The sequence below is a fragment of the Festucalex cinctus genome, chromosome 20 (assembly GCF_051991245.1).
Source record: "Festucalex cinctus isolate MCC-2025b chromosome 20, RoL_Fcin_1.0, whole genome shotgun sequence".
NCBI lineage: Eukaryota > Metazoa > Chordata > Actinopteri > Syngnathiformes > Syngnathidae > Festucalex > Festucalex cinctus.
Window position 1 is genome coordinate 9,457,440 of NC_135430.1, and position 23,809 is coordinate 9,481,248.

The 23,809-nt window shown below is 35.1% G+C and overlaps 2 protein-coding genes across 3 annotated transcripts in view; both read right to left on the bottom strand.

The window, feature by feature from the left end:
* Positions 1-16,983, bottom strand: part of LOC144009615 (chondrolectin-like) — a 72,746-nt gene extending 55,763 nt beyond the window's left edge. Inside the window, exon 1 of the mRNA XM_077509439.1 lies at positions 16,813-16,983. Coding sequence (XP_077365565.1) covers positions 16,813-16,954 — 142 coding nt within the window. The 5' untranslated portion in view covers positions 16,955-16,983. The remainder of the gene's footprint in view (positions 1-16,812) is intronic.
* A 410-nt stretch (positions 16,984-17,393) lies between these two features.
* Positions 17,394-23,594, bottom strand: galnt11 (UDP-N-acetyl-alpha-D-galactosamine:polypeptide N-acetylgalactosaminyltransferase 11 (GalNAc-T11)). 2 transcript variants are annotated; one of them, XM_077509459.1, is made up of 12 exons: positions 23,438-23,594; positions 21,675-21,916; positions 21,453-21,576; positions 20,762-20,928; positions 20,567-20,692; positions 20,256-20,505; positions 20,083-20,200; positions 19,845-19,997; positions 18,191-18,397; positions 18,009-18,113; positions 17,802-17,939; positions 17,394-17,714 (listed from the first exon to the last, which is right to left on the bottom strand). In XM_077509459.1, the coding sequence occupies exons 2-12, from the start codon at positions 21,883-21,885 to the stop codon at positions 17,574-17,576; spliced, it is 1,740 nt and encodes a 579-aa protein (XP_077365585.1). In that variant the 5' UTR covers positions 21,886-21,916; positions 23,438-23,594; the 3' UTR covers positions 17,394-17,573. The 2 variants fall into 2 exon arrangements, with proteins under 2 accessions (XP_077365585.1, XP_077365584.1); XM_077509458.1 differs by having other exon boundaries at positions 21,675-21,919.
* Between the last annotated feature and the right edge of the window lie 215 nt (positions 23,595-23,809).

Consider the following 23,809-nt stretch of genomic DNA (forward strand, 5'->3'; position numbering starts at 1 on the left):
TTATTTTTGGAAAAAAAACGACCATGTATAGTTAGGCGTTATTATTTTTGGGAAAAAAAAACGACCATGTATAGTAAGGCGTTTTATTTTTGGAAAAAAACGACCATGTATAGTAAGGCGTTTTATTTTTGGAAAAAAATGACCAAGTATAGTAAGGCGTTTTATTTTTGGAAAAAAAACGACCATGTATAGTTAGGCGTTATTATTTTTGGGGAAAAAAAACGACCATGTATAGTAAAGCGTTTTTATTTTTGGAAAAAAACGACCATGTATAGTAAAGCGTTTTTATTTTTGGAAAAAAACGACCAAGTATAGTAAGGCGTTTTATTTTTGGAAAAAAACGACCATGTATAGTAAGGCGTTTTATTTTTGGGAAAAAAACGACCATGTATAGTAAGGCGTTTTATTTTGGGGGGAAAAAAGGACCGTGTATAGTAAGGCGTTTTATTTTTGGGAAAAAAACGACCATGTATAGTAAGGCGTTTTATTTTTGGAAAAAAAACGACCATGTATAGTAAGGCGTTTTATTTTTGGGAAAAAAAAACGACCATGTATAGTAAGGCGTTTTATTTTTGGAAAAAAACGACCATGTATAGTAAGGCGTTTTATTTTTGGAAAAAAAACGACCATGTATAGTAAGGCGTTTTATTTTTGGAAAAAAAACGACCATGTATAGTAAGGCGTTTTATTTTTGGAAAAAAAACGACCATGTATAGTAAGGCGTTTTATTTTTGGAAAAAAAACGACCATGTATAGTAAGGCGTTTTATTTTTGGAAAAAAAAACGACCATGTATAGTAAGGCGTTTTATTTTTGGAAAAAAACGACCATGTATAGTAAGGCGTTTTATTTTGGGGGGAAAAAAGGACCATGTATAGTAAGGCGTTTTTATTTTTTGAAAAAAACGACCATGTATAGTAAGGCATTTTATTTTTTGAAAAAAAAACGACCATGTATAGTAAGGCGTTTTATTTTTTGAAAAAAAACGACCATGTATAGTAAGGCGTTTTATTTTTGGAAAAAAACGACCATGTATAGTAAGGCGTTTTATTTTTGGAAAAAAACGACCATGTATAGTAAGGCGTTTTATTTTGGGGAAAAAAACGACCATGTATAGTAAGGCGTTTTATTTTTGGAAAAAAAACGACCATGTATAGTAAGGCGTTTTATTTTTGGAAAAAAAACGACCATGTATAGTAAGGCGTTTTATTTTTGGAAAAAAAACGACCATGTATAGTAAGGCGTTTTATTTTGGGGAAAAAAACGACCATGTATAGTAAGGCGTTTTATTTTTGGAAAAAAACGACCATGTATAGTAAGGCGTTTTATTTTTGGAAAAAAAACGACCATGTATAGTAAGGCGTTTTATTTTTGTAAAAAAACGACCATGTATAGTAAGGCGTTTTATTTTTGGAAAAAAAACGACCATATGTAGTAAGGCGTTATATTTTTGTAAAAAAACGACCATGTATAGTCAGGCATTTTATTTTTGGGGGAAAAAAGGACCATGTATAGTAAGGCGTTTTATTTTTGGAAAAAAAACGACCATGTATAGTAAGGCGTTTTATTTTTGGAAAAAAAAACGACCATGTATAGTAAGGCGTTTTTATTTTTTGAAAAAAAACGACCATGTATAGAAAGGCGTTTTATTTTTGGAAAAAAAAACGACCATGTATAGTAAGGCGTTTTATTTTTTGAAAAAAACGACCATGTATAGTAAGGCGTTTTATTTTGGGGGGAAAAAAGGACCATGTATAGTAAGGCGTTTTATTTTTGGAAAAAAACGACCATGTATAGTAAGGCGTTTTATTTTTGGGAAAAAACTACCATGTATAGTAAGGCGTTTTATTTTTGAAAAAAAAACGACCATGTATAGTAAGGCGTTTTATTTTTGGAAAAAAACGACCATGTATAGTAAGGCGTTTTATTTTTGGGAAAAAACTACCATGTATAGTAAGGCGTTTTATTTTTGGGAAAAAAACGACCATGTATAGTAAGGCATTTTATTTTTGGAAAAAAAACGACCATGTATAGTAAGGCGTTTTATTTTTGGAAAAAAAACGACCATGTATAGTAAGGCGTTTTATTTTGGGGGGAAAAAAGGACCATGTATAGTAAGGCGTTTTATTTTTGGAAAAAAACGACCATGTATAGTAAGGCGTTTTATTTTTGGGAAAAAACTACCATGTATAGTAAGGCGTTTTATTTTTGAAAAAAAAACGACCATGTATAGTAAGGCGTTTTATTTTTGGAAAAAAACGACCATGTATAGTAAGGCGTTTTATTTTTGGGAAAAAACTACCATGTATAGTAAGGCGTTTTATTTTTGGGAAAAAAACGACCATGTATAGTAAGGCATTTTATTTTTGGAAAAAAAACGACCATGTATAGTAAGGCGTTTTATTTTTGGAAAAAAAACGACCATGTATAGTAAGGCGTTTTATTTTTGGAAAAAAAACGACCATGTATAGTAAGGCGTTTTATTTTTGGAAAAAAAACGACCATGTATAGTAAGGCGTTTTATTTTTGGAAAAAAAACGACCATGTATAGTAAGGCGTTTTATTTTGGGGAAAAAAACGACCATGTATAGTAAGGCGTTTTATTTTTGGAAAAAAACGACCATGTATAGTAAGGCGTTTTATTTTTGGAAAAAAAACGACCATGTATAGTAAGGCGTTTTATTTTTGTAAAAAAACGACCATGTATAGTAAGGCGTTTTATTTTTGGAAAAAAAACGACCATATGTAGTAAGGCGTTATATTTTTGTAAAAAAACGACCATGTATAGTCAGGCATTTTATTTTTGGGGGAAAAAAGGACCATGTATAGTAAGGCGTTTTATTTTTGGAAAAAAAACGACCATGTATAGTAAGGCGTTTTATTTTTGGAAAAAAAAACGACCATGTATAGTAAGGCGTTTTTATTTTTTGAAAAAAAACGACCATGTATAGAAAGGCGTTTTATTTTTGGAGAAAAAAAACGACCATGTATAGTAAGGCGTTTTATTTTTGGAAAAAAAACGACCATGTATAGTAAGGCGTTTTATTTTTGGAAAAAAAACGACCATATATAGTAAGGCGTTTTATTTTTTGAAAAAAACGACCATGTATAGTAAGGCGTTTTATTTTTTGGAAAAAAACGACCATGTATAGTAAGGCGTTTTTATTTTTTGAAAAAAAACGACCATGTATAGTAAGGCGTTTTATTTTTGGAAAAAAAATGACCATGTATAGTAAGGCGTTTCATTTTTGTAAAAAAACGACCATGTATAGTAAGGCATTTTATTTTGGGGGGAAAAAAGGACCATGTATAGTAAGGCGTTTTTATTTTTGGAAAAAAAACGACCATGTATAGTAAGGCGTTTTATTTTTGGAAAAAAAAAGACCATGTATAGTAAGGCATTTTATTTTGGGGGGAAAAAAGGACCATGTATAGTAAGGCGTTTTTATTTTTGGAAAAAAAACGACCATGTATAGTAAGGCGTTTTATTTTTGGAAAAAAAACGACCATGTATAGTAAGGCGTTTTTATTTTTTGAAAAAAACGACCATGTATAGTAAGGCGTTTTATTTTTGGAAAAAAAACGACCATGTATAGTAAGGCGTTTTATTTTTGGAAAAAAAACGACCATGTATAGTAAGGCGTTTTATTTTGGGGAAAAAAACGACCATGTATAGTAAGGCGTTTTATTTTTGGAAAAAAAACGACCATGTATAGTAAGGCGTTTTATTTTGGGAAAAAAAACGACCATGTATAGTAAGGCGTTTTATTTTTGGAAAAAAAACGACCATGTATAGTAAGGCGTTTTATTTTTGGAAAAAAAACGACCATGTATAGTAAGGCGTTTTATTTTTGGAAAAAAAACGACCATGTATAGTAAGGCGTTTTATTTTTGGAAAAAAAACGACCATGTATAGTAAGGCGTTTTATTTTTGGAAAAAAAACGACCATATATAGTAAGGCGTTTTATTTTTTGGAAAAAAACGACCATGTATAGTAAGGCGTTTTATTTTTGGAAAAAAAACGACCATATATAGTAAGGCGTTTTATTTTTGTAAAAAAACGACCATGTATAGTAAGGCGTTTTATTTTTGGAAAAAAACGACCATGTATAGTAAGGCGTTTTATTTTGGGGAAAAAAACGACCATGTATAGTAAGGCGTTTTATTTTTGGAAAAAAAACGACCATGTATAGTAAGGCGTTTTTATTTTTTGAAAAAAAACGACCATGTATAGAAAGGCGTTTTATTTTTGGAAAAAAAAACGACCATGTATAGTAAGGCGTTTTATTTTTTGAAAAAAACGACCATGTATAGTAAGGCGTTTTATTTTGGGGGGAAAAAAGGACCATGTATAGTAAGGCGTTTTATTTTTGGAAAAAAACGACCATGTATAGTAAGGCGTTTTATTTTTGGGAAAAAACTACCATGTATAGTAAGGCGTTTTATTTTTGAAAAAAAAACGACCATGTATAGTAAGGCGTTTTATTTTTGGAAAAAAACGACCATGTATAGTAAGGCGTTTTATTTTTGGGAAAAAACTACCATGTATAGTAAGGCGTTTTATTTTTGGGAAAAAAACGACCATGTATAGTAAGGCATTTTATTTTTGGAAAAAAAACGACCATGTATAGTAAGGCGTTTTATTTTTGGAAAAAAAACGACCATGTATAGTAAGGCGTTTTATTTTTGGAAAAAAAACGACCATGTATAGTAAGGCGTTTTATTTTTGGAAAAAAAACGACCATATATAGTAAGGCGTTTTATTTTTTGAAAAAAACGACCATGTATAGTAAGGCGTTTTATTTTTTGGAAAAAAACGACCATGTATAGTAAGGCGTTTTTATTTTTTGAAAAAAAACGACCATGTATAGTAAGGCGTTTTATTTTTGGAAAAAAAATGACCATGTATAGTAAGGCGTTTCATTTTTGTAAAAAAACGACCATGTATAGTAAGGCATTTTATTTTGGGGGGAAAAAAGGACCATGTATAGTAAGGCGTTTTTATTTTTGGAAAAAAAACGACCATGTATAGTAAGGCGTTTTATTTTTGGAAAAAAAAAGACCATGTATAGTAAGGCATTTTATTTTGGGGGGAAAAAAGGACCATGTATAGTAAGGCGTTTTTATTTTTGGAAAAAAAACGACCATGTATAGTAAGGCGTTTTATTTTTGGAAAAAAAACGACCATGTATAGTAAGGCGTTTTTATTTTTTGAAAAAAACGACCATGTATAGTAAGGCGTTTTATTTTTGGAAAAAAAACGACCATGTATAGTAAGGCGTTTTATTTTTGGAAAAAAAACGACCATGTATAGTAAGGCGTTTTATTTTGGGGAAAAAAACGACCATGTATAGTAAGGCGTTTTATTTTTGGAAAAAAACCGACCATGTATAGTAAGGCGTTTTATTTTGGGAAAAAAAACGACCATGTATAGTAAGGCGTTTTATTTTTGGAAAAAAAACGACCATGTATAGTAAGGCGTTTTATTTTTGGAAAAAAAACGACCATGTATAGTAAGGCGTTTTATTTTTGGAAAAAAAACGACCATGTATAGTAAGGCGTTTTATTTTTGGAAAAAAAACGACCATGTATAGTAAGGCGTTTTATTTTTGGAAAAAAAACGACCATGTATAGTAAGGCGTTTTATTTTTGGAAAAAAAACGACCATATATAGTAAGGCGTTTTATTTTTTGGAAAAAAACGACCATGTATAGTAAGGCGTTTTATTTTTGGAAAAAAAACGACCATATATAGTAAGGCGTTTTATTTTTGTAAAAAAACGACCATGTATAGTAAGGCGTTTTATTTTTGGAAAAAAACGACCATGTATAGTAAGGCGTTTTATTTTGGGGAAAAAAACGACCATGTATAGTAAGGCGTTTTATTTTTGGAAAAAAAACGACCATGTATAGTAAGGCGTTTTATTTTTTGGAAAAAAAACGACCATGTATAGTAAGGCGTTTTATTTTTGGAAAAAAAACGACCATGTATAGTAAGGTGTTTTATTTTGGGGAAAAAAACGACCATGTATAGTAAGGCGTTTTATTTTTGTAAAAAAACGACCATGTATAGTAAGGCATTTTATTTTGGGGGGAAAAAAGGACCATGTATAGTAAGGCGTTTTTATTTTTGGAAAAAAAACGACCATGTATAGTAAGGCGTTTTATTTTTGGAAAAAAAACGACCATGTATAGTAAGGCATTTTATTTTGGGGGGAAAAAAGGACCATGTATAGTAAGGCGTTTTTATTTTTGGAAAAAAAACGACCATGTATAGTAAGGCGTTTTATTTTTGGAAAAAAAACGACCATGTATAGTAAGGCGTTTTTATTTTTTGAAAAAAACGACCATGTATAGTAAGGCGTTTTATTTTTGGGAAAAAAACGACCATGTATAGTAAGGCGTTTTATTTTGGGGAAAAAAACGACCATGTATAGTAAGGCGTTTTATTTTTGGAAAAAAAACGACCATGTATAGTAAGGCGTTTTATTTTGGGGAAAAAAACGACCATGTATAGTAAGGCGTTTTATTTTTGGAAAAAAAACGACCATGTATAGTAAGGCGTTTTATTTTTGGAAAAAAAACGACCATGTATAGTAAGGCGTTTTATTTTTGGAAAAAAAACGACCATGTATAGTAAGGCGTTTTATTTTTGGAAAACAAACGACCATGTATAGTAAGGCGTTTTATTTTTGGAAAAAAAACGACCATATATAGTAAGGCGTTTTATTTTTTGGAAAAAAACGACCATGTATAGTAAGGCGTTTTATTTTTGGAAAAAAAACGACCATATATAGTAAGGCGTTTTATTTTTGTAAAAAAACGACCATGTATAGTAAGGCGTTTTATTTTTGGAAAAAAACGACCATGTATAGTAAGGCGTTTTATTTTGGGGAAAAAAACGACCATGTATAGTAAGGCGTTTTATTTTTGGAAAAAAAACGACCATGTATAGTAAGGCGTTTTATTTTTGGAAAAAAAACGACCATGTATAGTAAGGCGTTTTATTTTTGGAAAAAAAACGACCATGTATAGTAAGGCGTTTTATTTTGGGGAAAAAAACGACCATGTATAGTAAGGCGTTTTATTTTTGGAAAAAAACGACCATGTATAGTAAGGCGTTTTATTTTTGGAAAAAAAACGACCATGTATAGTAAGGCGTTTTATTTTTGTAAAAAAACGACCATGTATAGTAAGGCGTTTTATTTTTGGAAAAAAAACGACCATATGTAGTAAGGCGTTTTATTTTTGTAAAAAAACGACCATGTATAGTAAGGCATTTTATTTTTGGGGGAAAAAAGGACCATGTATAGTAAGGCGTTTTATTTTTGGAAAAAAAAACGACCATGTATAGTAAGGCGTTTTTATTTTTTGAAAAAAAACGACCATGTATAGAAAGGCGTTTTATTTTTGGAAAAAAAAACGACCATGTATAGTAAGGCGTTTTATTTTTTGAAAAAAACGACCATGTATAGTAAGGCGTTTTATTTTGGGGGGAAAAAAGGACCATGTATAGTAAGGCGTTTTATTTTTGGAAAAAAACGACCATGTATAGTAAGGCGTTTTATTTTTGGGAAAAAACTACCATGTATAGTAAGGCGTTTTATTTTTGGAAAAAAAACGACCATGTATAGTAAGGCGTTTTATTTTTGGAAAAAAACGACCATGTATAGTAAGGCGTTTTATTTTTGGGAAAAAACTACCATGTATAGTAAGGCGTTTTATTTTTGGGAAAAAAACGACCATGTATAGTAAGGCATTTTATTTTTGGAAAAAAAACGACCATGTATAGTAAGGCGTTTTATTTTTGGAAAAAAAACGACCATGTATAGTAAGGCGTTTTATTTTTGGAAAAAAAACGACCATGTATAGTAAGGCGTTTTATTTTTTGAAAAAAACGACCATGTATAGTAAGGCGTTTTATTTTTTGAAAAAAACGACCATGTATAGTAAGGCGTTTTATTTTTTGGAAAAAAACGACCATGTATAGTAAGGCGTTTTTATTTTTTGAAAAAAAACGACCATTTATAGTAAGGCGTTTTATTTTTGGAAAAAAAATGACCATGTATAGTAAGGCGTTTCATTTTTGTAAAAAAACGACCATGTATAGTAAGGCATTTTATTTTGGGGGGAAAAAAGGACCATGTATAGTAAGGCGTTTTTATTTTTGGAAAAAAAACGACCATGTATAGTAAGGCGTTTTATTTTTGGAAAAAAAACGACCATGTATAGTAAGGCATTTTATTTTGGGGGGAAAAAAGGACCATGTATAGTAAGGCGTTTTTATTTTTGGAAAAAAAACGACCATGTATAGTAAGGCGTTTTATTTTTGGAAAAAAAACGACCATGTATAGTAAGGCGTTTTTATTTTTTGAAAAAAACGACCATGTATAGTAAGGCGTTTTATTTTTGGGAAAAAAACGACCATGTATAGTAAGGCGTTTTATTTTGGGGAAAAAAACGACCATGTATAGTAAGGCGTTTTATTTTTGGAAAAAAAACGACCATGTATAGTAAGGCGTTTTATTTTGGGGAAAAAAACGACCATGTATAGTAAGGCGTTTTATTTTTGGAAAAAAAACGACCATGTATAGTAAGGCGTTTTATTTTTGGAAAAAAAACGACCATGTATAGTAAGGCGTTTTATTTTTGGAAAAAAAACGACCATGTATAGTAAGGCGTTTTATTTTTGGAAAAAAAACGACCATGTATAGTAAGGCGTTTTATTTTTGGAAAAAAAACGACCATGTATAGTAAGGCGTTTTATTTTTGGAAAAAAAACGACCATATATAGTAAGGCGTTTTATTTTTTGAAAAAAACGACCATGTATAGTAAGGCGTTTTATTTTTTGGAAAAAAAACGACCATATATAGTAAGGCGTTTTATTTTTGTAAAAAAACGACCATGTATAGTAAGGCGTTTTATTTTTGGAAAAAAAACGACCATATGTAGTAAGGCGTTTTATTTTTGTAAAAAAACGACCATGTATAGTAAGGCATTTTATTTTTTGGGGAAAAAAGGACCATGTATAGTAAGGCGTTTTATTTTTGGAAAAAAAACGACCATGTATAGTAAGGCGTTTTATTTTTGGAAAAAAAAAACGACCATGTATAGTAAGGCGTTTTTATTTTTTGAAAAAAAATGACCATGTATAGTAAGGCGTTTTATTTTTGGAAAAAAAAACGACCATGTATAGTAAGGCGTTTTATTTTTTGAAAAAAACGACCATGTATAGTAAGGCGTTTTATTTTGGGGGGAAAAAAGGACCATGTATAGTAAGGCGTTTTATTTTTGGAAAAAAACGACCATGTATAGTAAGGCGTTTTATTTTTGGGAAAAAACTACCATGTATAGTAAGGCGTTTTATTTTTGGAAAAAAAACGACCATGTATAGTAAGGCGTTTTATTTTTGGAAAAAAACGACCATGTATAGTAAGGCGTTTTATTTTTGGAAAAAAACGACCATGTATAGTAAGGCGTTTTATTTTTGGAAAAAAAACGACCATGTATAGTAAGGCGTTTTATTTTTGGAAAAAAACGACCATGTATAGTAAGGCGTTTTATTTTTTGAAAAAAACCGACCATGTATAGTAAGGCGTTTTATTTTTTGAAAAAAAACGACCATGTATAGTAAGGCGTTTTATTTTTGGAAAAAAAACGACCATGTATAGTAAGGCGTTTTATTTTTGTAAAAAAACGACCATGTATAGTAAGGCATTTTATTTTTGGGGGAAAAAAGGACCATGTATAGTAAGGCGTTTTTATTTTTTGAAAAAAAACGACCATGTATAGTAAGGCGTTTTATTTTTGGAAAAAAAACGACCATGTATAGTAAGGCGTTTTATTTTTGGGGGAAAAAAGGACCATGTATAGTAAGGCGTTTTTATTTTTGGGAAAAAAACAACCATGTATAGTAAGGCGTTTTATTTTTGGAAAAAAAACGACCATATATAGTAAGGCGTTTTATTTTTTGAAAAAAACGACCATGTATAGTAAGGCATTTTATTTTTGGGGGAAAAAAGGACCATGTATAGTAAGGCGTTTTATTTTTGGAAAAAAAACGACCATGTATAGTAAGGCGTTTTATTTTTGTAAAAAAACGACCATGTATAGTAAGGCATTTTATTTTTGGGGGAAAAAAGGACCATGTATAGTAAGGCGTTTTATTTTTGGAAAAAAAACGACCATGTATAGTAAGGCGTTTTATTTTTGGGGGAAAAAAGGACCATGTATAGTAAGGCGTTTTATTTTTGGAAAAAAAACGACCATGTATAGTAAGGCGTTTTATTTTTGGAAAAAAAAAACGACCATGTATAGTAAGGCGTTTTTATTTTTTGAAAAAAAACGACCATGTATAGTAAGGCGTTTTATTTTTGGAAAAAAAAACGACCATGTATAGTAAGGCGTTTTATTTTTGGAAAAAAAAAACGACCATGTATAGTAAGGCGTTTTTATTTTTTGAAAAAAAACGACCATGTATAGTAAGGCGTTTTATTTTTTGAAAAAAACGACCATGTATAGTAAGGCGTTTTATTTTGGGGGGAAAAAAGGACCATGTATAGTAAGGCGTTTTTTTTTGGGAAAAAAACGACCATGTATAGTAAGGCGTTTTATTTTTCGGAAAAAACTACCATGTATAGTAAGGCGTTTTATTTTTGTAAAAAAACGACCATGTATAGTAAGGCATTTTATTTTTTGGGGAAAAAAGGACCATGTATAGTAAGGCGTTTTATTTTTGGAAAAAAACGACCATGTATAGTAAGGCGTTTTATTTTTGGGAAAAAAACGACCATGTATAGTAAGGCATTTTATTTTGGGGGGAAAAAAGGACCGTGTATAGTAAGGCGTTTTTATTTTTTGAAAAAAACGACCATGTATAGTAAGGCATTTTATTTTTTGAAAAAAAACGACCATGTATAGTAAGGCGTTTTATTTTTTGAAAAAAAACGACCATGTATAGTAAGGCGTTTTATTTTTGGAAAAAAACGACCATGTATAGTAAGGCGTTTTATTTTGGGGAAAAAAACGACCATGTATAGTAAGGCGTTTTATTTTTGGAAAAAAAACGACCATGTATAGTAAGGCGTTTTATTTTTGGAAAAAAAACGACCATGTATAGTAAGGCGTTTTATTTTTGGAAAAAAAACGACCATGTATAGTAAGGCGTTTTATTTTTGGAAAAAAAACGACCATGTATAGTAAGGCGTTTTATTTTTGGAAAAAAACCGACCATGTATAGTAAGGCGTTTTATTTTTGGAAAAAAAACGACCATATATAGTAAGGCGTTTTATTTTTTGAAAAAAACGACCATGTATAGTAAGGCGTTTTATTTTTTGGAAAAAAACGACCATGTATAGTAAGGCGTTTTTATTTTTTGAAAAAAAACGACCATGTATAGTAAGGCGTTTTATTTTTGGAAAAAAAATGACCATGTATAGTAAGGCGTTTTATTTTTGTAAAAAAACGACCATGTATAGTAAGGCATTTTATTTTTGGGGGAAAAAAGGACCATGTATAGTAAGGCGTTTTTATTTTTGGAAAAAAAACGACCATGTATAGTAAGGCGTTTTATTTTTGGAAAAAAAACGACCATGTATAGTAAGGCATTTTATTTTGGGGGGAAAAAAGGACCATGTATAGTAAGGCGTTTTTATTTTTGGGAAAAAAACGACCATGTATAGTAAGGCGTTTTATTTTTGGAAAAAAAACGACCATATATAGTAAGGCGTTTTATTTTTTGAAAAAAAACGACCATGTATAGTAAGGCGTTTTATTTTTGGAAAAAAAACGACCTTATATAGTAAGGCGTTTTATTTTTGTAAAAAAACGACCATGTATAGTAAGGCATTTTATTTTTGGGGGAAAAAAGGACCATGTATAGTAAGGCGTTTTATTTTTGGAAAAAAAACGACCATGTATAGTAAGGCGTTTTATTTTTGGAAAAAAAAAACGACCATGTATAGTAAGGCGTTTTTATTTTTTGAAAAAAAACGACCATGTATAGTAAGGCGTTTTATTTTTGGAAAAAAAAACGACCATGTATAGTAAGGCGTTTTATTTTTTGAAAAAAAACGACCATGTATAGTAAGGCGTTTTATTTTGGGGGGAAAAAAGGACCATGTATAGTAAGGCGTTTTTTTTTTTGGAAAAAAACGACCATGTATAGTAAGGCGTTTTATTTTTGGGAAAAAACTACCATGTATAGTAAGGCGTTTTATTTTTGGAAAAAAAACGACCATGTATAGTAAGGCGTTTTATTTTTGGAAAAAAACGACCATGTATAGTAAGGCGTTTTATTTTTGGGAAAAAACTACCATGTATAGTAAGGCGTTTTATTTTTGGGAAAAAAACGACCATGTATAGTAAGGCATTTTATTTTGGGGGGAAAAAAGGACCGTGTATAGTAAGGCGTTTTTATTTTTTGAAAAAAACGACCATGTATAGTAAGGCGTTTTATTTTTGGAAAAAAACGACCATGTATAGTAAGGCGTTTTATTTTTTGAAAAAAACGACCATGTATAGTAAGGCGTTTTATTTTTTGAAAAAAAACGACCATGTATAGTAAGGCGTTTTATTTTTTGAAAAAAAACGACCATGTATAGTAAGGCGTTTTATTTTTGGAAAAAAAACGACCATATATAGTAAGGCGTTTTATTTTTTGAAAAAAAACGACCATGTATAGTAAGGCGTTTTATTTTGGGGAAAAAAACGACCATGTATAGTAAGGCGTTTTATTTTTGGAAAAAAAACGACCATGTATAGTAAGGCGTTTTATTTTTGGAAAAAAAACGACCATGTATAGTAAGGCGTTTTATTTTTGGAAAAAAAACGACCATGTATAGTAAGGCGTTTTATTTTTGGAAAAAAAAACGACCATGTATAGTAAGGCGTTTTATTTTTTGAAAAAAACGACCATGTATAGTAAGGCGTTTTATTTTGGGGGGAAAAAAGGACCATGTATAGTAGGGCGTTTTATTTTTGGAAAAAAACGACCATGTATAGTAAGGCGTTTTATTTTTTGGGAAAAAACTACCATGTATAGTAAGGCGTTTTATTTTTGGAAAAAAAACGACCATGTATAGTAAGGCATTTTATTTTTGGGGGAAAAAAGGACCATGTATAGTAAGGCGTTTTATTTTTGGAAAAAAAACGACCATGCATAGTAAGGCGTTTTATTTTTGGAAAAAAAAACGACCATGTATAGTAAGGCGTTTTTATTTTTTGAAAAAAAACGACCATGTATAGTAAGGCGTTTTATTTTTGGAAAAAAAAACGACCATGTATAGTAAGGCGTTTTATTTTTTGAAAAAAACGACCATGTATAGTAAGGCGTTTTATTTTGGGGGGAAAAAAGGACCATGTATAGTAAGGCGTTTTATTTTTGGAAAAAAACGACCATGTATAGTAAGGCGTTTTATTTTTGGGAAAAAACTACCATGTATAGTAAGGCGTTTTATTTTTGGAAAAAAAACGACCATGTATAGTAAGGCGTTTTATTTTTGGAAAAAAACGACCATGTATAGTAAGGCGTTTTATTTTTGGGAAAAAACGACCATGTATAGTAAGGCATTTTATTTTGGGGGGAAAAAAGGACCGTGTATAGTAAGGCGTTTTTATTTTTTGAAAAAAACGACCATGTATAGTAAGGCATTTTATTTTTTGAAAAAAAACGACCATGTATAGTAAGGCGTTTTATTTTTTGAAAAAAAACGACCATGTATAGTAAGGCGTTTTATTTTTGGAAAAAAAACGACCATGTATAGTAAGGCGTTTTATTTTGGGGAAAAAAACGACCATGTATAGTAAGGCGTTTTATTTTTGGAAAAAAAACGACCATGTATAGTAAGGCGTTTTATTTTTGGAAAAAAAACGACCATGTATAGTAAGGCGTTTTATTTTGGGGAAAAAAACGACCATGTATAGTAAGGCGTTTTATTTTTGGAAAAAAAACGACCATATATAGTAAGGCGTTTTATTTTTTGAAAAAAACGACCATGTATAGTAAGGCGTTTTATTTTTGGAAAAAAAACGACCATGTATAGTAAGGCGTTTTATTTTTGTAAAAAAACGACCATGTATAGTAAGGCATTTTATTTTGGGGGGAAAAAAGGACCATGTATAGTAAGGCGTTTTTATTTTTGGAAAAAAAACGACCATGTATTGTAAGGCGTTTTATTTTTGGAAAAAAAACGACCATGTATAGTAAGGCATTTTATTTTGGGGGGAAAAAAGGACCATGTATAGTAAGGCGTTTTTATTTTTGGAAAAAAAACGACCATGTATAGTAAGGCGTTTTATTTTTGGAAAAAAAACGACCATGTATAGTAAGGCGTTTTTATTTTTTTTTAAAAATGACCATGTATAGTAAGGCGTTTTATTTTTGGAAAAAAAACGACCATGTATAGTAAGGCGTTTTATTTTTGGAAAAAAAACGACCATGTATAGTAAGGCGTTTTATTTTGGGGAAAAAAACGACCATGTATAGTAAGGCGTTTTATTTTGGGGAAAAAAACGACCATGTATAGTAAGGCGTTTTATTTTTGGAAAAAAAACGACCATGTATAGTAAGGCGTTTTATTTTTGGAAAAAAAACGACCATGTATAGTAAGGCGTTTTATTTTTGGAAAAAAAACGACCATGTATAGTAAGGCGTTTTATTTTTGGGAAAAAAACGACCATGTATAGTAAGGCATTTTATTTTTTGAAAAAAAACGACCATGTATAGTAAGGCGTTTTATTTTTTGAAAAAAAACGACCATGTATAGTAAGGCGTTTTATTTTTGGAAAAAAAACGACCATGTATAGTAAGGCGTTTTATTTTTGGAAAAAAAACGACCATGTATAGTAAGGCGTTTTATTTTGGGGAAAAAAACGACCATGTATAGTAAGGCGTTTTATTTTTGGAAAAAAAACGACCATATATAGTAAGGCGTTTTATTTTTTGAAAAAAACGACCATGTATAGTAAGGCGTTTTATTTTTTGGAAAAAAACGACCATGTATAGTAAGGCGTTTTATTTTTGGAAAAAAAATGACCATGTATAGTAAGGCGTTTTATTTTTGTAAAAAAACGACCATGTATAGTAAGGCGTTTTATTTTTGGAAAAAAAACGACCATGTATAGTAAGGCGTTTTATTTTTGGAAAAAAAACGACCATGTATAGTAAGGCATTTTATTTTGGGGGGAAAAAAGGACCATGTATAGTAAGGCGTTTTTATTTTTGGAAAAAAAACGACCATGTATAGTAAGGCGTTTTATTTTTGGAAAAAAAACGACCATGTATAGTAAGGCATTTTATTTTGGGGGGAAAAAAGGACCATGTATAGTAAGGCGTTTTTATTTTTGGAAAAAAAACGACCATGTATAGTAAGGCGTTTTATTTTTGGAAAAAAAAACGACCATGTATAGTAAGGCGTTTTATTTTTGGAAAAAAAACGACCATGTATAGTAAGGCGTTTTATTTTTGGAAAAAAAACGACCATGTATAGTAAGGCGTTTTATTTTTTGAAAAAAACGACCATGTATAGTAAGGCGTTTTATTTTTGGAAAAAAAACGACCATGTATAGTAAGGCGTTTTATTTTGGGGAAAAAAACGACCATGTATAGTAAGGCGTTTTATTTTTGGAAAAAAACGACCATGTATAGTAAGGCGTTTTATTTTGGGGAAAAAAACGACCATGTATAGTAAGGCGTTTTATTTTTGGAAAAAAAACGACCATGTATAGTAAGGCGTTTTATTTTTGGAAAAAAAACGACCATATATAGTAAGGCGTTTTATTTTTGTAAAAAAACGACCATGTATAGTAAGGCGTTTTATTTTTGGAAAAAAAACGACCATATGTAGTAAGGCGTTTTATTTTTGTAAAAAAACGACCATGTATAGTAAGGCATTTTATTTTTGGGGGAAAAAAGGACCATGTATAGTAAGGCGTTTTATTTTTGGAAAAAAAACGACCATGTATAGTAAGGCGTTTTATTTTTGGAAAAAAAACCGACCATGTATAGTAAGGCGTTTTTATTTTTTGAAAAAAAACGACCATGTATAGTAAGGCGTTTTATTTTTGGGAAAAAACTACCATGTATAGTAAGGCGTTTTATTTTTGGAAAAAAAACGACCATGTATAGTAAGGCGTTTTATTTTTGGGAAAAAACTACCATGTATAGTAAGGCGTTTTATTTTTTGAAAAAAAACGACCATGTATAGTAAGGCGTTTTATTTTTGGAAAAAAAACGACCATGTATAGTAAGGCGTTTGTTTTTTTTTGTTTTTTTTAAACACACAAAAAAAACAACCATGTATAGTAGGCCGTTTTTTTTTTTTTTTTTTTTAACACACAAAAAAACGACCATGTATAGTAAGGCGTTTTATTTTTTATTTTTAATAACGACCATGTATAGTAAGGCGTTTTAGTTGTATTTTTTTTTAATGACCCTTACTATACATGGCCATTTAAAAAAAAAAAAAAAACACTAAAGCACTAACGCGCTCACATGTACATATACAGACATAAAATTGTGCTTCGAGTATGTTACACATACACTCTTCCACTCATGCCAACATTTTCCAACACTCAACACAATTTCACACCCATTAAGTGATTAGCTGCAGTGTCATCACTTTGCTGTTCAACACACTCAACACTTTTTTTTTTTTTCCATCAGTAATGTGTCTGTGTGCATGAACCATCTCGGATTGGCTCATCTGCTCGATGAATGAAGCACACGTAAGACGCACATGTGCGAAACGTGTGTTGCACGAAATTAACGGCGTGAAACCTTTTGCCAGTCGTCTTGTGGCAGCGGAACTCACCACTTAGGACTCTTCCGCCGCGGACCGCTGTGACCAGCAGGACGACAACCAGGACGGGGAGCCTTAGCAGGTCAAAGGTCATCCTCTTCCCGCTCATATTTTGGGTTCGGAAAACGTGAAAAAAGAGCTTGAAGGCGTCCATGTCTTCTTCTTCTTGGTCTGGTGTTGCTGTACTGCACAGGTCCAGATGCTCACTAGCCCCGCCTCCTTCCTCGGCGCCCCCCCCCACCCCCTGCCCCCCCACACACACACACACACTCGCACTCAACTTAATTGGCTTAGTGGGATAGCAGAGACGCTAATCAATAGCTGAATCGATGGCTTGCCTTGGCAGCACGATGACATCATCACAATGATGTCATCGCTGTGCCAAGCCAATCGAGTCAGTGCAGTGGGGAATATTTAGAAAAGACACCCAAGCGCGCACACGGTGTTGCTGATTGGACATCAATTCCCATTGAAGGTTCTCGACAAGCTTTATTGATCTGTTTTGGTTGACAAAACGTTGCACGATTGACACTTGACGGTGTGTGCGTGCCCATGTGCGGACTGAAGACATCACAACTCATTTGAGCCAAACGTGTGGAATAAACTGTTCATTATTTATTTATTTACAAAAAAAACTTCCATGACAGGGACAAAGTTCAAAATGATGAATTTGTGAAGATGAACTTTTAAACGGTTTAAAAAAATCAAAATAAAATCAAATTAAAAACAATAAAATCATCTTCAAAAAGTGAGTGGATTGTCACATGAGCAGGTCAAGCCCCACCTTCTCCCAGCTGCCACTGCTGCGGCCGCGAGGCGTCGCATATCGCCATGGTAACGTGACCTTTGACTCCCAACGGCTGGGCGGCGGACAGACACTGACCAACAGACACCTGGTACACACGTGTCGACTTCTGTGGGAACAAGCGCACACAAATGAAGCGTTAGCGGACAGACGGACGGGACAGACATGTCGGCGGACCTCAACGAGCACATCTCACCCCAAGGCTCCACTGCTGCGACCCCCCTGAGCCGTGACACTTCATGAGCCGAGGCGGGTCGGAGGTCCTGACCTCTGACACGTCCAGACACAGCAGGCCGGACAGGATCAGCTGACCTTCGTCGTCGTACGTCCACTCCTACGTCAACAGACCGCCACCGTGACGTCACGTTTGCAAAGGCAGCGACGCACGGGGGTCGGAGGTCACCTGTTCAGGGTCGCCGGGGTCGCAGGGTCTGAGCACGACGGCGCCGCCCTTCTGACTGACTCGCGTCTGCGCCACCAAACACCGTCCGCTGGCCACGTTCAGCAGCTGAAATGGGAAAGCGGCTTTTGCTTTTGACACGGGTCGACGGGAAGGCCACGGGCGGGCCATGGGTCAAAGGTTACCCGTCCTTGGTGCAGCACCCGGGGACGTGCCGCCTTCTTGTTGCTAAGCAACGGCGGCGCCTGCAGTTTGTTGTTGATTTCGGGGTACACGTTGTCCAAGTACCAGCGGAAGGAACGACACTGTAGACGTTTCCGCAGCTCCAAACGCTCGCTGACGTCTCCGAAGTTGCGCTCGCGCAGCTCCGGGCGCAGGGACAGGAAGTGCTCCTGCAAGGAAGAACAACAAACTTACTCCATCGCTTACCAGTTACTGGCATAGTTCATTGCGATTAATATTGTTTTCGTTCCCAACATTCAGAACAAGAGTAATTTTGCTAACACAGCCGTTTAGTTTTTTTTTTTTTTTTTTTTTTTTTTTTAAACGCCAAGACCACGTATAGTGTTTTTTTTTTTTTTTTTTTTTTTAAACGACCACATATAGTAAGGTGTAAGAAAAGAAAAAAAAAAAAAAAAAGACCAAGTATAGTAAGGCATTTTTTTTCAACGACGCTGCATAGTAAGGCATGTAAAAAAAAACAAAAAAAACCCCAAAAAACACATATAGTAAGGCGTTTTTTTTTTCTAAGAATGACGATGGAGGCGTTTAAAAAAAATAAATAAAAAATTATAATAGTAACTTTTTTTTTTTTAAACGACCACGTACAGTAAGGTGTTGTTTTTTTTAACGACAATGTATATGTTTTAAAAAAAATAAACCAAAAAACGTGTATAGTAGTTTAAAAAAAACAACAACCACGTATATATAGTGTTTTTTTTTTAAACGACCACATATAGTAAGGCATTCAACAAAAAAAGATTTTTGTTTTTGTTTTTAAATGACCACGTATAGTAAGGTGTGTGTTTTTTTTTGTTTTTTTTTCTCTAAGAATGACCATGGCAACGTTTGTTTTAAACAACCACATATAGTAAGGCTTTTTTTTTTTTTTTTTTTTTTTAAACGAGGCAGTTTTTTTTTTTTTTGTTTTTAAACTGACTATGGATAGTAAGGCGTTTAAAAAATGAATTACAAAAAATAAAAAATAAATAAACCACAATTTTTACAATAGTAATTTTTTTTAAATGACCACATATAGTAAGGCTTTTTTTTGTTTGTTTTTTGTTTAAAACAAGGCGTTTTTTTTTTTAAACTGACCACGTATAGTAAGGCGTTTAAAAAACAAAACAAAACATTTTTTATAAAAGTTTTTTTTTTAAACGACCACGTATAGTAAGGCGTTTAAAAATTAAAAAAAAACAAAAAACAAAACACACCATTCTTATAAAAGTATTTTTTTTTTTTAAATGACCACGTGGGTGATATGCCAACATACTTGCAGGTGTCTGATTGTTATGGCAACACAGGTGTGTGCGTGTGTGTGTGTTGGGGGGGGTTATATCACATCATGGGGACAATTTTTCTGTGTTTTTTACGATCATTGTGAGGACCACGTGTCCTTTGTGTGGACATTTTGGTGGTCCCCATTAGTCCAGACCTCTTTTGGAGAGTCGACTTGTTTTTAGACTTTAGGTTTGAATTGGGTTTTGGTTGGGGTTAGGATTTGGCAATGCATCATGATGGTTCAGGTTACGGTAAGGGGCTAGGAAATGCATTATGTCAATGAAATGTCCCCACTAGAATTGTCAACACAACATGTATGTGTGTGTGTTTGCATACCTTGTAGTCATCCATCCACACGTGAGCAAGGCGCAATGAATTGTGGGCCATGGTATCTTGGCCACCCGGGGAGCCGTAAGGTCGCCGTTTGCGGAAGATGTGACCAACGCGGGAGCACGGGATGATCAGCAGCTGCCCGCCGCACATCCAAATCTGACGCACACACACCCACGCTCATTTGTCTCCGTATTTTGCAGCACTTTGCGATCGTGACCAATGCAAGCAAGTCGGACCTCACCCTAAAAGAAATCTCCAGGTTCTCGCCGCCCCAGATGTCCATGCCGGCGTCATACTGGCCCAGCTCACTGAAGTACTTCCTGTCCATCGCGAACAGACCGCCCGCCATGGTGGGAGACCTGGGGGAGGGGCGGTCAGACGAGGGCAGCCCGTGGTGCGGCATAGCGCCCTTACCTGATGGGGGCGATGGCGCCCCGGGGCCCGGCCAGCTGGGCGGCGGGCACAGGGTCCCACTTGAAGTGCAGCCCCCAATTGAAGCCGCCGCGGACCACCGGGGACGGTGAGTAGGCCAGCGTGTCGGCAGAAATGATGTCGATGACGGGGCACACCACCGTGTGGCGCTGTGCCCGGATGGCCGCCAGCAGGGGCTGCAACCACGCCTGGTTCACCTCGCAGTGACTGTCCAGGAACACCAGAACCTCACCTGACGCACGGAGGGCGGGCGGGTGAGGTCGGTGGAGGTCACGGAAGGTCGCGGGACTCACCGGTGGCACTTTTGGCTCCGATCATGCGTCCTCGGATGAGTCCTTCCCTCCTCTGGTTACGGATCAGCCTGACATTCCGGGGCAGCTGCTCTCGGATGTATCGGTCCAGGTCGTCCTTCAGCTCAGCTGCGCCGACAAAAAAACCCCCATTTCTTTATTTGAACTTTTTCAAACGGGGCAGCGGGGGGCACTTACCAAGCTCACTTTGGTCATCCACCAGGATGATCTCGTGGAGGAGGTGAGCAGGGGTCCGGTCCAACACGCTGTGGACCGTCCTGGTGAGAGCGGAGAAGGCCTCGTTGAAGAAGCAGATCACCACGCTGGCGGACGGGAGGTCTTCGTGGTAGGCCTCGTCGCCGCACCTGCAAAGTAGGGACGTAACGACAATGGCAATAACGTGATATCGCGATATTAAAACTGCCACAATACAACGTCGTCGTCATGTCACGATATTAAAAGCAGCACATCTGTTAAAAAAGTCAAGTTGATTTCCTTTTGTGCAGTTCTAGCACCCTCTGGTGGCTAGTTTTTTAGTACAGTTTAATTTTCACAAGGCATGTTTTGTCCCTTCTATGTTTAAAATCCACGTTATGTTTGTGAATCGAGTCAATATGTGGAGGAAATCAATGTATACTTGCATTAGCAAGCAAGTACCTCAATATTAACTCATTTGCTCCCAATAACGTGTAAATACGTTTTTTAAAAATGTTTTAAGTGTCCCAAAGACGTATTTATACGTTTTTTTTTTTATTAATTTTTTTATGCTAGAGCATACTGAAGGCTTTGATGCAGCCTCTTAACTGCAAAGCACGGTTGCAGAAATTGTAGTTATTACACAAACGGCCAGCAGGTGGCAGCAGAGCAAAGGAGATCAACCAGGGCCCACCTGCGGTCTCTGGTGTCGGGCAGATGGCGGTGAGGACCGATGCGGCGTGAGATCAGCACGTTGAAGGCGTGTTGACGGTAGCCAGTGTCCCGCACTTCCTGGTCGGCCTCGTTGAAGATCATACCTGCACAAGGTTCCACAAACCACTTTGCAGAACTTGCTGACAACTGAAATCACAAATGTACGTTTGCCGCCCATCAAAACGGCTCTCATTCCACTCACCCATTTCCGGCGACAGCCCGGCGGCCCCTGCGTTGTCATCGGCGCCCCGGCGGGCCGACTCCTCGGCGACGGCTCGGCGGCGCGGCCCGACGGGGGTCCTGCCGAGACCCGGGTCAGCCGTCCGCGAGAAGTAGATGAGGAGGAGCACAGACCAGGCGGCCGACGTCACCACGCAGCCGTAGCAGAAGTAGCGCAGCGGCACCAAAGCCATCGAGGCGCACGCAGCATCGCTTTACATCACACTGCTTCACACAAACACAATAGAGGGTGAATTATGCATGGGGAATATTGGACGCGTATGGATTTTGGACTGCTGTTTGTGAGCACAATAGTCACATGCATATTGACGACACAAGCACATTCCTCATTTTACACGCGTGGAAAATGATGTTCAAAAACCTCGTAAAAGATCTGGTGTGGTAAAACAAGGTGATGAAGCAAAGTCCATTCATATAATGTCTTCACTCATCAAAATACAGGATGTTCCAAAATTGTTGACTTGCCCATATCTTGGAAACTACTTGATGGATCTTAATGAAACTAAATACACTTTATGTTGAAGGTCATAAATTTTATTGGTTAAATTTACAAAGAAAAGTACAAATATTTGTTGGTTCTATGACAGATTTTCATAAATGTTCAATATGAGCGCCACCTGTGACTGCACACGTCGAGTCGGTATGCGAGCTTGTGCCAAAAAGGGCCCTTTTCTTGAAATTTTTGGTGCCAAGTCCTAATCTGTTTTGTAGTTGGTGCCTTCTTTGCAAAATTTGTGAAGAAGGCACGCTGCACTGTCTTCGCTGACTGAGTCCGAGCATACTCTAACACGCAAAATGCCGTTTCTTTGGAAGTGAACAGCATTTCTTAACCTGAAAAGATAGAAATGCCAAACGTTACACACAAAAACTTGAAACGTTTCTACACAAGCTGTGAAAATTTGAGGTCATTCCAACAAAAATTGTCAAAATTATTGGCTTACGAAATGGGGTCAACCATTTTGGAACACCCTGTAATAATATTTTTTTAAAAAAAAGGCAGTGGTTGTTTTGACGTGACCGGCAACTCTCGTACAAGCATTCTTTTGCCGTGAGCAACTCTGATTCGCCAATGGCCAGTGTTATTTTCTTGGCTGGGCGTGAACAGCTACTTTATCGTGATTATGGTAGGTTATTTTGCCGTGAGTCATGCAATGTGTGTAGTCCCTGTCTTTTTTTTTTTTTTCTTTTTTTCTTTTTAAAGAGTTTTTAAGTTTATTTTTCATTTTGTTTTGCTACCAAAAATTGCCTGTTCTTTGAATTACCAGCCGAAGCCACGGCAGCAGTAACAGTCAAATGTGGCAAATATGGCGTCGTTCACCGTAGAATAACTGTTCAATTCTTCAATAAAACGTGAAAAAAACGACTAGTTTAAAACTCTCATTCACCGGCGGTGAATTTGTAGTTCTCGCATGATTCACGGCAAAATTACGCTAGGTGGAGAGTTGCCGGTCACCGCGAAAAAAAATACCCTCCTACGCAGTATTTGCTCTTAAGCACATCAGCAAGTTTTCTTTTTAATTTCTAGTCATAACAGTTAACATGTCGTCTACACGTAGACGCATACATGCTTGCATATTTGTCTGATAAGAAGCAGTTCAAGGCCGTCCGATAATGGAACCAAGCTACCTCAGCCAGCACAAGCTAGTCTTCCTTCTAGGCTAACTTGTTAGCAATTTTTGTTAGCTCGCATGCTAAACGACGAAGTGACGCGCGGACGCTACTCACTGGCGTTCGTCGACACAAGTTCGTCCACGCAGCTTTTAAACAGCTTCATCTTCTAAACAGCGTCGCCGGACATCTTCAACGAACATCAACAAATCCGGACGCCGGAAACAGTAAAACGTCACGCGGGACACACTTCCGCCAACCGCTTTCACAACAATGTTTTGTGGTACAGTACATTAGAGCAAAGAGGATTTATTTACGACAAATAACCGTGTTTTGCTTACTCTAGGACAATTCAATGTTCAAACATGCATGTCCGAATTGAGACAAGACTGATGTTTCAAGGTACTTCTAGTGGCATTTTATTAAAAAAACAAAAACAAAACAAAAAACAAAACAAAGGCTCAACATCAGTGACTTTGGCCAAACCTT